This window comes from Ostrea edulis, chromosome 5, assembly GCF_947568905.1.
Source record: "Ostrea edulis chromosome 5, xbOstEdul1.1, whole genome shotgun sequence".
Classification (NCBI taxonomy): Eukaryota; Metazoa; Mollusca; class Bivalvia; order Ostreida; family Ostreidae; genus Ostrea; species Ostrea edulis.
In genome coordinates, this window is record NC_079168.1 from 68,187,995 (window position 1) to 68,202,475 (window position 14,481).

A 14,481-nucleotide genomic window follows, 5' to 3' on the forward strand; every position below is an offset into this window, starting at 1 on the left:
TAAGAAGTTATTCAATGCATTTAGTCCAGGAACAGAATAAAAGGTCAACTATTAACATTCTCATATGAAGTACATGTACATATACTGACACGCAAAAGAAACACAACCCATAATATTCAATATCAATAAATTATTGTTACCATGTTCACATTGCATTATATCATACACATTCCCAAGCAATTCACGGTTGATTGAACTTGGTCACACTATGCATTTTGTATCTGCGAGACATCAATGTAAACCTCAATCAGTATGGATACATGCAACAGTATTTCATCCATCACAGACCCGCTGATTATCCCTCAGGTATCTAGCAAGAATAGTCCAATATTGATATTCGTGGTGTAAAGGATGCCTAGGCTACTTACTCATACATGCAACATGGCAGTGCAGTTACTTTTGACTGGAAACACCCCAAACACTGTGGCAAAAGCACAAATCTGGTCTCTACAAGTGACCTATACTGCCTGCTGCCCTTGCATTTGTCAACCAAAGGTTACAACACCTTGACAAAATTGTTTCATGAGGTTGCAGCACTTGTGCAACCAATTTAAAACAACACAAAAACTGAAAATGAGATACAAGGGATACAAAATCCAAGAATAAGTTGATATGCTGTGCTTAGGCAACTCCACTCCTTTGGCATCATGCCACCTAGTGTTGCAGTGGGATGTCAATACTCCAATGTTTGCAACAACACTGTCCAAATGTGTTTCTTATGTCAAAATGGCACTGTGTAGTCTTCAAGTCGAGATTTACCGCTCAGAAAGGGGTTGATGTATTTTTCAACACCACAGAGAATATTATACTGATAACTGCATGTTGGAAAGTGACAGATTTGGTGGTGTTAGCATTATGATGTAGGACGAGACCTGTAGAGGCAACAAAAGCCGCTTGATCATCATCGAAGTAAATTACATGCAAAGACTGTCATTATATGACTGTCCTATACCTTTAAACCTTGACCAACGTTTTGTATAAGGAATATGTAGCCAGAGTATTATACCCCTTTTTATCATACTGTTCTGTCCTCTTTTCTTCTTTCTTTATTTGTGAGTGCATGTTGTATACATATTGTTTTACATATTAATTACCCCATACCCACTGGTTAGGTTGTAATGTAGGGATTTGTAAAATCCTAACCCAATAAATGCCAACAAACAATATTTATTCCCAACCCCAACCCCAAAAAATTCGAAAGGCAATCTGACATCTCTACTCACAAAAAAAAAAAAAAACAACCAAAAAAAAAAAAAATCAAAAAAAAAAAAAAAAAAAATCGAAGGCAATCTGACATCTCTATGGTACACTGATGCTGGGCAATCTTACATCTCTACAGTACACTGACACTGGGCAATCTGACATCTCTACGGTACACTGATGCTGGGCAATCTGACATCTCTACAGTACACTGATGCTGGGCAATCTGACATCTCTACAGTACACTGACGCTGGGCAATCTGACATCTCTACAGTACACTGACGCTGGGCAATCTGACATCTCTACAGTACACTGACGCTGGGCAATCTGACATCTCTACAGTACACTGATGCTGGGCAATCTGACATCTCTACAGTACACTGACGCTGGGCAATCTGACATCTCTACAGTACACTGATGCTGGGCAATCTGACATCTCTACAGTACACTGACGCTGGGCAATCTGACATCTCTACGGTACACTGATGCTGGGCAATCTGACATCTCTACGGTACACTGATGCTGGGCAATCTGACATCTCTACAATACACTGACGCTGGGCAATCTGACATCTCTACAGTACACTGACGCTGGGCAATCTGACATCTCTACGGTACACTGATGCTGGGCAATCTGACATCTCTACGGTACACTGACGCTGGGCAATCTGACATCTCTACAGTACACTGATGCTGGGCAATCTGATATCTCTACGGTACACTGATGCTGGGCAAGCTCACATCTCACTGCTTTTATCACCAGTACAACTTCATTATTTAACAAGACAATGCCCAATGTCTGGTGTCATGTGTCACAATGTGCAATGGACTATCTTCACCAAATTACCAATCTCTCACCATTAGAGCATGTGTGGCACATATTAGATTGACACATTGGAACGCAAACAAAATCAATTAGAGACTCTGCTTTGCATCAGGCACTACTGGAAGAATATTCCTATAACACAAATAAACCGTGAAACAAACTCTATGCATCATAGAATTTGAGCAGCAGCAACATGTTTTGCCGAAGTGATGATAGCTAATCCTAAATACATCGTGTTATCCAATAGAATAGATGTGTACCTGAATTGTAAGAGGAAAACAATCTATTTGAAAGAAATAAAAATCAGTATATGCACCCAGGGGTGCATGAGCCGAGTTGCATGGGATACATTGTAAAGCCAGGAATGACGTGGTATATTTATAATTGTGAAGAACTAATTTCAGTTTTAAACTTTTCGAGTTACTGTCCAGAAACCATATTTGTCTGAAGTTTTCAATCTATATTCGGTCACTGTGACCTTGACCTTTGTTCTCCAAAATCAATAGGGGCCTTGCTTTGCTGGTATCCAACAATATATCCAAGTTTCATTTGATTCAAATTAAAATTTTTCGAGTTATCCTCCGGAAACCAAAATCCTTTTGGAATTTTAAATCTATTTTCAGTCACTGTGACCTTGACCTTTGACTTATTTTCTACAAAGTCAATAGGGGTCTTCCTTACCTGGTACATAACAATATCTTCAAGTATCATTTGATTCGGATTTAAACTTTTGGAGTTATCATCCTGAAACCAAATATTTCTGAAATTTTCAATTTATATTTGGTCACTGTGACCTTGACCTTTGACCTTTTTTCTCCAAAATCAATAGGGGTCTTCCTTACCTGGTACCCAACAATATTTCAAAGTTTCATTTGATTAGATTGTAAACTTTTCGAGTTATTATCCGGAAACCAATTGTTGACGCCCGCCCGCATCACCAAACCAATAACCGAGTTCAACTTCGTTGCAACTCGGCTAATAATTTTTTTTACTGAAAATTGGAAGTTGTGTTTCTTTTGCATGCCAGATATATGTATATACAGGCTCGTATAATCCAGACATGTCTGATTGAACTTCAGAGTAGTGTTAATATCACAATACATGTTATCAAATGAGGTCAGAATCGTTCCCATGCTATCTCTGCATTACCTTCTTCTTTTTCTGTTTTTTTTTTCAAATGACAGCCAAAAAAATATTTCAAACATTTCAACAATGCAAGCATTAAAAAAAAATCATCAAACAGAAATACTGACACTCACCACCTGATAGAGTTTGATTTAAGAAATAAGGGGATAAAAATATTAAAACTTGCATAACAGCAGTAAAAATTTATCTACAGTCTGTTAAAGATATTATATTCATTGAATCAAATCATCACAGTTCAAGGGCAGACAACCTACCGCTTCCTTCTTCGTCTCTCTGTCCAGATCCACTCGAGTCACAGTCTGGTTCACTTTGAGGGCTAGAGACAATGCCATCAGTCCTGCAGTCTTGATTTCATTTTCCCTCAGATCTAGTCGCAGCAGGCGGGGACTGTCTGCCACGGCCTCTGCCAACGCCACAGCTCCTGTAGGTTAAATTCAACCTTTAAATAATGCTTTTCATATAACACAGACACTGATCCAGAAGTTCACAAACTACTTCTTCTATGAATGTCTGTGTATCACCTATTTGTCTTCCTAATCTGTTGAAATTGATCAAACCAATATCAAAATAATAATCATCCTTTTTACCCCAAGGCTTATTTGTTTAAGTATATGTAATTAAGAATCTGTATATGAATTATAAGAATTACAGATTTGCAGCACACTCAATGGATGAGTCTCATCCACCCCCCCCCCCCCCCCCCCCCCCCCCAGAATATCAGTAAAAGTGATGGATTCTCCCCGAAACCCGAAATACATTTAACCAATGAACTACTTCATACAAGGAATCTCTCGCACAATGATCAATGACTGTTGATATATTGTTGAAATAAAGATTTTTTTGCCATATATATATAAGGTATATGTTGAGTGACATTTACATTTGTAAAATGACCTTGAGTGACCTTCTTCTGAAAGATTAAAAATATAAGGTATATGTTCTGAGTGACCTTGACCTTTCCTAAATGACCATGAGAGACCTTGGTCCAAAAGATCAAACACTGTTGAAATATTGTTGAAATGATTTTTTTTTCATATACAGTCAACTCTCGAAAAACCGCTACCTTTTGAATTTATGGCGTTATAACGAATTTGGCGATGAATTTAATTTCCGGCATCTTGGGGAGAAAGAGTTGCTTTTATTGTATATGTAAGAGTTATCTTTCATTTGCGTTCAAACTTAATAAAATAATATCTCCTAGTTATTTTTCCAAATTTTCTAGCATGATTAAAATAGTTCTATCAATACTAAGGCTTCATTTCAAATCAATACACATACAAGACACATACACAGCATGACTCAAGTTATTGATAAACCTTGTCCAGTGTCGGTATTTAGTGCAACGCATGACTGTTTCCTGGACGAAGATCAATGGGTATTTAAAAAATACACATACACAATGTTGTAGAGTTATTTCTTGTAAATTTTCTATATATCAATACAATGCATATCATAATTCAAATTGAATTATCTCCCTTAGACAGTGGTAAATAGATACAGTCATAATAAGAAAGATGATGACATACAAACAGACAGACAAAGTGACATAACTCCAAAATCTATAGGTGTCTTCCTCTTATTGTAAAGTATTTCTGTACAAAATTTGAAAACTGTACAATGAAAACTGTTTGAGTTATCATGTCACAAAGAAAGTGTTCATAATAAGAAAGATGATGACATACAAACAGACAAAGTGACATGACCCTAAAATCTATAGGCTTCTTCCTCTTATTGTAAAGTATTTCTGTACAAAATTTGAAAACTGTACAATGAAAACTGTTTGAGTTAACGTGTCACAAAGAAAGTGTTGACGGATGGACAGACGGACGGACAATGTGATTACAATAGGGCTTCCTGCATTTCATGCAGGGCCCTAACAAGACTGCAGTTCATATTAAGTAATTATCTTGTTTATTTAATACTGGGTACCTTCTGCTCAGGTGTACACTGGAGATCGATAATGAACAATTTCCCACATCACTGATCACGTTCAGCCATGGCGGTTTATGGAGATAATTAAAACTTTAATATAGACTTTTGTACCAAAAATACTGTGGCAAATGGCGATAGTGAATTTGGTGTTTTAATGAGAATTTTAAGTACTAGGAAAAATGTTATTATAAAAATGCGGCATTATAACGAAAATGGCGATGAATTGAGTGGCGATCATTTGAGAATTAACTGTATAAGGTATATGTTCTGAGGACCTTGATCTCTACAAAATGACCTTGAGTGGCCTTTGATTGAAAGTCATTTTCCTCATATATGGTATATGTTCTGAGTGACCTTGACCTTTGACTGAAAGTCATTTGCCTATTACTTATTTGTGTGATATATGATCAATACCTTTTCAAAAACTGTTGCAATAAAGGAACTTTTTACTTATATATAAGGTATATGTTTTGAATAACCTTGACCTTTCCAAAATTACCTTTGTCCATAACTTCCTGTCTCAATGAATATTTGTGATTTTTCGAAGAGCATAATAAAAACTGCTTTAAACCCAGGCAAACTTTTCAACTTAAAACTATCAAAGATAAAAGTTATAGGATGCATTTCTACATTGCACTGCAAATAAAGTATGTGTACACATGAAATAATGGAGTGCTCAGAGGACCCAAGCTAAATTTTAGAAAACTAAATTTATTGAATTGACTTTTGAATATTTCATGATATACATGAGAAATTTGGTGACAATCTAGATGGGTACAGGATGCAGTGTAAAATGTCTTTATATCTAATTATTTTAATCATCGTTGTATTTAGATACTCTTTCATAGTTAAAAACTGTTTTACATGATAAGGGTGCCCAGACATTCGGGGGTCTGTGGGCCTGCCTTACCTTCACAGGTGAACTTTGTGCCCTGAAGGCCCAGCCTCAGTAGGGACTTGCTGACCAGCAGGCCCTCCTTCAACAAATGAATGCCTTCATTTGTTATGTTGTTGTGTCCCAGGTTTAAAGTCTCTAGATTCTGGGTACTACTCTGCAATTCAAAGAATGATCACCTAAGTTCCTTAAGTAATGTTCATATGACTTAAATTGACAATTGTTATGTCTTAACAAAATTTCTTATGTTGAATACAAGTGTTCCCCGACCATATCGCAAATCCTGAACCACTAAATGGAGGCTGTGACCTACATCCTGTTAATTTAAGTTTTGCGCACAAAATCTAATTTGATTGTTTTTTTTAAGGAAGAAAACAAGATGTGTTTGTGAAACACAAATGCCCCCGATAATGGCCAATTCCGAAGATGGCCAAGTACCCACGGAAAGGTCTTGTCACAAGGAATGCTCATGTGAAATATCAAAGCTCTATTACTTATTGTTCAAAAGTTATTTGCAAGATTAAAGTTTTCAAAAAGTAGGTCAAACTCCAAGGTCATGGGGTCAAAAATGTTGGTACCCACGGAAAGGTCTTGTCACAAGGAATACTCATGTGAAATATCAAAGCTCTATCACTTATTGTTGAAAAGTTATTTGCAAGGTTAAAGTATTCAAAAAGTAGGTCAAACTCCAAGGTCAAGATCACTGGGTCAAAAATGTTGGTACCCACGGAAAGTTCTTGTCACAAGGAATACTCATGTGAAATATTAAAGCTCTAGCACTTATTGTTCAAAAGTTATTAGCAAGGTTAAAGTTTCGGACAGAATGACAGAATTACAGACAGAACAAAAACAATATGCCCCCGATCTTCGATCTCAGGGGCATAAAAAGATTCAAGATATTAGAAATCTGATGTTAACTAGAGAATAAGGTACAGTCATGTAGATAAAAAGCCCACAAAATCTTTTTATTTTTAAATGTGCCCTTGAATCAAGCTTGACCTATTTTTAAGAAAGTTAAATATATGCCAAGTATACTAAATAATTATATCAAAATGATTATTTGATAGCATTATTACATCATGAATAAGACTTTCCCCCCAGCCTTTTTTCAAAAAGTACTTGATATCTGTTAAATTTTATCCAGATTATTGCTTAGAAAAAGGTGTGCCCATCCTTTGAGCAAAACGAAATTAATATATCATGTGTGTATTCACATACAAGTATTAATATATATTGTGTAGAAGAAGAAAAAATATATTTAAATATGAGTTGCTTGATGCATGGGCTGTGTGTTTTCTGAAAGGAAAATCACCTGAATTTACAATTTTTTAAAATTGATTTTGATATTTCTGCAATTTTAAGCCGACTTTGTGCTCTGATTGTGTAACATGACGCATTTTATAAAAGAAGAAATTGGACATAGCTTATGTTTACTTATATATTCCTTATTTAAATGACAGATTTTGGGCTCCTCAATTTTCTGGGCCACATGACTGTTAGTGTAAAAGCTGTACCTGCTTCTCTAACACTCGTAGAACTTAATACATGACCAATACTCACCAGTGCCTTAGACATAGCAGACATGACTTGGTATGTCAGCTGATTATTCCACAGCACCAGGGTCAGTAACCCCGTGTCTAAAGTCTGTTCATACAGTCCATCACAAATATGACTTACACCAATATCCTGTAACAAAGGTATAGCAAATTTTCAGCATAGAATACAGCGAAAAATGTTTGTTTACTGAAAATAACTGGTTACAATTCAACAAAAATATCTTGGTATACTGTATACTCCTTATTTTACACATGCACATGTACTTCATCTAAGGCCATATTTAAAAGAATGTTTGTTTACCCTCCCCGGGGTCTGACTTTTGAAACAGACCAGGCAGGCAGATGTTTTTTTTGAAATTTTTTGTTGGAAACACTTATGAAAAAGCAGCTCAGAGCACCGATAGTCATTTTTAATACCATAAATCAGAAGAAGAGTATGCCATGTATTGTTTTTATGTTGGTCACTGGATTGACATGTCTGCTGGCATTTATAATTCATATTCTTGGACATGTTAGTGTGAATGCACTCAGTGCAGTGTTCGAAATTAACCATAGACCGAGTCTATGTCAAATGACACCAGTCTATGCCAATTGTAATTGGGATAGACCAAATTGTCTATGGCGATTTTCTAGATTTAAAGCAAAAGTCGACATCTGATAAATGTTATGAGGAAAGGAGGACATCGTTATGGAAATGGAAAGGAAATATGCTTTCTAAGTATACATTAGAAGTACATATTGTAAATAATAATGATTTCAATTTGTGTTATTTGTTTTCAATGTTGTGGTCTATGCCAATTCGATGAGGTCTATGTCATCTTGTTTTGGCATTGACCCGTGGTCTATACCAAGTTGTAAACCAATTTCGAACACTGCTCAGTGGATGCAGTATGTTGGTTTACTTTACGAATACCTACATAGAAACATTACATCTTTTCAAAGAAAACATTGAAAACAAAAACATTTATTCTTGACTTAGTAGAAACAGATGTACTTAATTAACATATCAGAATGAAAGAAATGTACTTAATAACATCTGGCTCGAAAGTCACACCGTTTGTTAGCTTGTCCGACACAGTGACAGAGACCTTGTCTAACTTATCTATGTTGTGATCATCATCTGTGGTTAAATCATTCAACACGTCGTTCCAGGTACAACTTTTACATGTTTTAGAGTATAAATTGTAAAGTCGATTTACCACAATCGGAACCACTTTTGATGTTTGTTTGTATTTTATTCTTACAGTAGACGACAAATCGATCTTCGTGTCGCCCATCTTTGAAATCTTCCAACAACATCGAAACTTCGAGAGTTAAATCCCGACAACTTCCAAAAATAGTGAAAGTAAAATTTGGAATGGACACAAGTTTTGTTCCGGAACCCCCCCCCCCCCCCCCAAAAAAAACCCCTGCGCGATTTTTTGGTAATCCCCCCCCCCCCCTTTTTTTTTACCTGGCCGGGCAAGGGGAAACAAACATATTTTTATTTTTAGCCTAATTTAAATATAGTTACAACATAAAATTGCAAGTTAAGATTTTCTGAGACTTATATTTCACATCACCCATCTCGTTTCTAACAGTTAGAGAGTCGGTGACATGAAAGTTGATCTAAGATTCTCAATACGGTGAGGTCTTCCCATGCTAGGTGAGACATTCCCATGCTAGGTGAGACCTTCCCATGCTAGGTGGGTTACAAAGGCAGTGGACAAGATCTCCAGGATTTCAGATCTGATGAAAAAAGCTTGGGCAATGGCCAGTATCGAGTGATTACGAGTATTATAATTTGTGAAATGAATGCTATGCGGTAGTGTGGTTTGAACAAGCTATTTCATGAACTGTTTTATAAGACATTGTGCTGATTCATATCATTACATCTGATACTTATAATCTATTTAGCAGTGATCTTACCAGTTCACACATGCTTTGAATAATAAAGTCAAAGTTTTAAGCTACATGAGAACCTACACTAGAAGTGTTTACTAAAAATCATTTCAGTTACGATTTTGTTTTATCATTTGCATATTATGATTCTATGAGTGGCATGAATGCAAGACTTTAGAATCTGCAAGGGTAACTTATTGCGATTTTATAAGGATATCAAATCCTTGCTTTTAACAAGACTGACAAGTTAGAAAGCAACCCACAATGAATATATTCATCAGATGCTCTACCATAGAACTATCTGTATCTGGTCAGGGTAGTGTTCTTCCACAGAACTATGTGTATCTGGTCAGACAGGTTCTCTACCACAGAACTATGTGTATCTGGTCAGACAGGTGCTCTACCACAGAACTATGTGTATCTGGTCAGACAGGTGCTCTACCACAGAACTATGTGTATCTGGTCAGACAGGTGATCTACCACAGAACTATGTGTATCTGGTCAGACAGGTGATCTACCACAGAACTATGTGTATCTGGTCAGGGTAGTGTTCTACCACAGATCTATGTGTATCTGGTCAAGTAGTAGAATTGGCATGGTTGGTACATCCACTCTTAATTTTTCCCCAAGACTTGAAGTTACCACATGCCATAGAAAATGCTGTCATCAAATTAATATTTTAAAAATCGCTAAAATGAATCAAAGATGCGTATGGCTGAATTGCAGTTTGGAAAATTATGCATACTTGCATTCAAGAAGTAAAAACATGCGCATATTTTATATAGTTTACAAGTATGAAGCTTTGAATAGCCACAATAGGTATTTAGTGTGATAATGACCTTGACCTTTGGATTTCAAAAGCAACATGAATCTTGAATGTCATCAGGATTTGAAGTCTGATAAACATGCACCAGCAAGTACATGTATAAAAATTAAAGGCAGGCTCAAATCTACAGTATATAGTGAAAAAGAGACCTTGACCTTTGGACCTTAAAATAAATAGGAACTTTTCTCTTTTGGATGTGATCAAAATGTGCAAGTCTGACAAAGACGCACCAAGTAGTATGAAAGTTAGAGACCGGACAAGCTCAAATCTATAGCATTTAGTGACAAAGTGACCTTGACCTTTGGACCTCAAATAAATAGGAACCTTCTTCTTTTGGATGTGATCATGTTATATAAGTTTCACAAAGATGCCCCTAGTAGTATGAAAGTTAGAGACCGGAAAAGCTCAAATCTATGGCATTTAGTGACAAAGTGATCTTGATCTTTTGACCTCAAAATAAATAGGAACCTTTCTCTTTTGGATGTGATCATATTATGTAAGTTTCACAAAGATGCACCAAAAAGTATGAAAGTTAGAGACCGGACAAGCTAATTGTGGACGTTGCCTGCCCGCCAGACTGGACACCTATTCTTCCCTAATTTAAAAGCCGAGATTTGCTATGCAACTCGGCTAAAAATAGGGCACTGCTAAACCAGTACATGATACGCCCGCAAACATTATTGACCCAGGAATTTGAACAAGAAAGGATTATCTCTACAAAAGGATTTGTCGGAGTTGCAATAACAATGTATTTTGCATTAAATAAATCTAAGTCCAAGGGCTGTAACTCCTTCAAAAATAGTGGGGCAGCATTCCCCTTGTAATATGCACATCTACACATTGTGATCTTCCTTTGTACTTAGTTTCATTGAAACCCCCCAAAGAGTTTAAGAGGAGTTGCAAAGACAAGGTACTGCATAAAACAAATCTAAGTCCAAGGGCCCTAACTCCTTCAAAAATAGTGGTGCAGCATTCCCCTTGTAATATGCACATCTCCACATTGTGATCTTTCTCTGTACCAAGTTTCATCAAAATCCCCCAAAGGGTTTAGGAGGAGTTTTCGCAGAGTATTTTAAATAGAAAAAAACACACCTAAGTCCAAGAGTTGTAACTCCTTTAAACAACATTGGACAGCATTCCCCTTGCAGCATGCACACCTCCACATTGTGATCTTTCTTTGTACCAAAATTCATTAAAATCCCCCAAAAGGTTTAGGAGAAGTTGCAAAGACAAAGTATTTTGAATAGAAAAAATTAAGTCCAAGGGCCACAACAAGTCCTTAAAAAAACATTGGACAGCATTCCCCTTACAATATGCACATCTCCACATTGTGATCTTTCTTTGCACCAAGTTTCATCAAAATCCCCTAAATGGTTTAGGAGGAGTTGCGAAGACAAAGTTAAAGGGATAGACGACAGTGGTATAGCATAATGCGGGCATATAAAAATCTAAATCCCATAACTCTGCATCAACAAAGCCGATAAAGCTGAAAATCAGAAGGGATCTTCCTCTTCCTGATCTGAGCATTATCTTAAAATTCTATGAAAATCTTCTCAAGTAATCTCAAGTTACTGTGTGCCATAGAAAGTACTATTATCTTATTACTATTATGCTAGATCCAGTGGGGCAATCAATAATGTCTTTAATATGAAAAATGAGGAAGGACGACAACCAGGGAGATCAAAGATGACCTGGAAAGCACAGCTAGAAAAAGACCAGTGTGAGTGGGGACTTCGTGATGTCAACCCATTGGACAGAGATGCCTGGAAGTCAAATGTTAGGTCTGCCATGCGTGCAGCAAGCCAGTTACCTGGAAGGGAGCCCACTGCTGTGGAAGATGCACCTAATCTTGCACGTTAATCAAAATGATGATGATGATGATGACAGGGGTAATATTAAAAAAAAAAAAGTCCCATATTACGGCAAAGTCAAAAATCAAAAGGGATCTTCCTCTGCCTAATCCAAGTATCATGATAAAATCTTAATGAAAATCTCTCTCAAGGAAAATGCTGACAGACAGGGTGATTAGTAAGGGCACCTGTCATGTAGTGGGGTCATATTAAGGAATCTACAGCAATGTCCCACAGAACAGACATTAAACAAATACTGATAGTTTTTACACAGCTCCTCTTACAAAGTAGGAATTGTCAAACCACACTGTAATCTTATTTAGAGCTGTACTACTTGGACTGCCAAGCACAATTAAAAAATTGGGCAGATTTTGTTGCCGGGGAATAAAAATATAAATTCATTCGAACAAAAGACAAAGGAATAACACTCTATCTAGTCTGCTCAATGGACTGTTCTATTTTGGGAGATCTTTGACCAACATTCATTGTGGTACTCTATAAATAGAAGTCCACATTCATGAGTGTTACATCTATAATCTCCCCAGTCTTTTTTTCCCAGCCCTCTACTCACTTGCAAGTTGTTGTTTCGGACATCCAGAAGCTGCAGTTTATGATTATACTTGAGGAGGTTGCCTAGCTGTATGCCGTCAGTTGGCATAAGTTTGTTGTCTGCCAGGAAGAGCTCTTTAAGGATCTCATTTAACTTTAGAGCTGCCACTGAAAAGAGATATTACTGAGATAAAGCACCTGAAGGATAGAATCGTCATTGATAAACTTAAATTCAAATGATTGACATTACCAATAAGGCATACAGTCAAGAATTATCAAATAAAAAATAATCTGGCTTCATGACAGCTGCAATAATGTAGCCCTCTATATTTGGGGGGGGGGGGGGATCAGAGAGGGCTACATTATTGCAGCTAGCTCCATGAATGACCACACACTGAGACACAGACTTAAGTCAGAACTGAAATTTTGTACATACACTTGTTAAAATTATGCAAATACTTTACTGACATTTTGAATCATCTATTCTCAGTTTATGGTCATAAAGCCAGGTCAGCTGCACAAAAGTAATTAAGCATAACTAACAATTATAATTTAGTGGAGATTATAAAAGAGTAAATTAAGCTTAACTAACAATCATAATTTAGTGGACATCATATAAATGTTAAGTTAAGCTTAACTAACAATCACAATTTAGTGAACATTATATAAATGTAAGTGTCAGTTAAATCTAACTAATCTTTAGCAACTGGGTCCAGAATATCAATAGCAACAACATTACCGGTACTAATCAGCATGCAAGATGTCAGTTAATTTAGCTTCCTGTGTATAACACGCCCACTTTAAAATGTCAGTTAATTTAGCTTCCTGTGTATAACACGCCCACTTTAAAATGTCAGTTAATTTAGCTTCCTGTGTATAACACGCCCACTTTAAATGTTCTTAAGCGCTGTTGGACCTCTGGTCCTGGCCTACATTTTTTTTTTATACGGACTGCCAAAATCTTTATCATCCTGGACCCTAGGGTCTTTCATTTAAAAAAAAAAATTGTTCTTTGGTTTATACTGGGAATTCTTACTTTGTCATAACATATTCTGGCTTAGTTTATCACAGATAACTTCTGGTATGCATATGTATCATTAGTTTTCAAGCATGGTGTCTGATTGGCCAATTAAAATGGTTCATTAACAGCCCACTAAAAACATGGAAGAAGGCTGATATTGGAAATAATGAAGGAGATAAAAGATGGGAATATCAAAAAGAAAAGTGGTCTGAGTGTACTTTTCACATCAGTGGAGAAAGGGTCAGTTTGGACTGGTTTTTGAAAGAGAATATGTACATGTATAATATCAATAAAGATGCTAACATATGTAATTCTGAAATTTATTTAATATAATTCATAAAATGTGTGGGTCCTGCTAAAAATGTATGGGTCCTCCAAAACAGTTTTCCTGACAGGACCCACTGTCTTGCTTGGTAATTTTTTTTTATGAACTCTGTATTTCAATATCTAAAATCTTAATGACATAATAATTTTGGGCAATATAGAAATGTTCTGAGTAGTATCAACCAAGGCTTCATAGACTAGGGCATATCCTCACAACAAAACCATACTTTATATTTCCAAAAGTAAAATATTCTTTGTTGCTAATTGTATTGCCACTCTCTACTGAAAGAGCTATAGTACTTTTGCTGACGAAATGGCCAGCTCAGAAATCTAAAAGGAAAACACCGGTTTCCAATAATAGACTGGCGTGTTAATTTTAAATATAAGGTCAACCTTTTTAATGTTTCATTAACCAAGAAAAATAACTGCTGCAGTTTAGCTTTACTGACATTTATATGAGTCGTTCTTTAATCAA

The 14,481-nt window shown here is 36.3% G+C and overlaps 1 protein-coding gene across 1 annotated transcript in view; it reads right to left on the reverse strand.

The window, feature by feature from the left end:
- The window catches only part of LOC130055004 (protein phosphatase 1 regulatory subunit 37-like), a 61,434-nt gene that overhangs the window by 40,263 nt on the left and 6,690 nt on the right, over positions 1-14,481 (reverse strand). Inside the window, exons 6-9 of the mRNA XM_056166146.1 lie at positions 12,684-12,829; positions 7,560-7,685; positions 6,015-6,156; positions 3,427-3,593 (exon numbers count right to left, since the gene is read on the reverse strand). Of these exons, the coding sequence (XP_056022121.1) occupies positions 3,427-3,593; positions 6,015-6,156; positions 7,560-7,685; positions 12,684-12,829 (581 nt within the window). The remainder of the gene's footprint in view (positions 1-3,426; positions 3,594-6,014; positions 6,157-7,559; positions 7,686-12,683; positions 12,830-14,481) is intronic.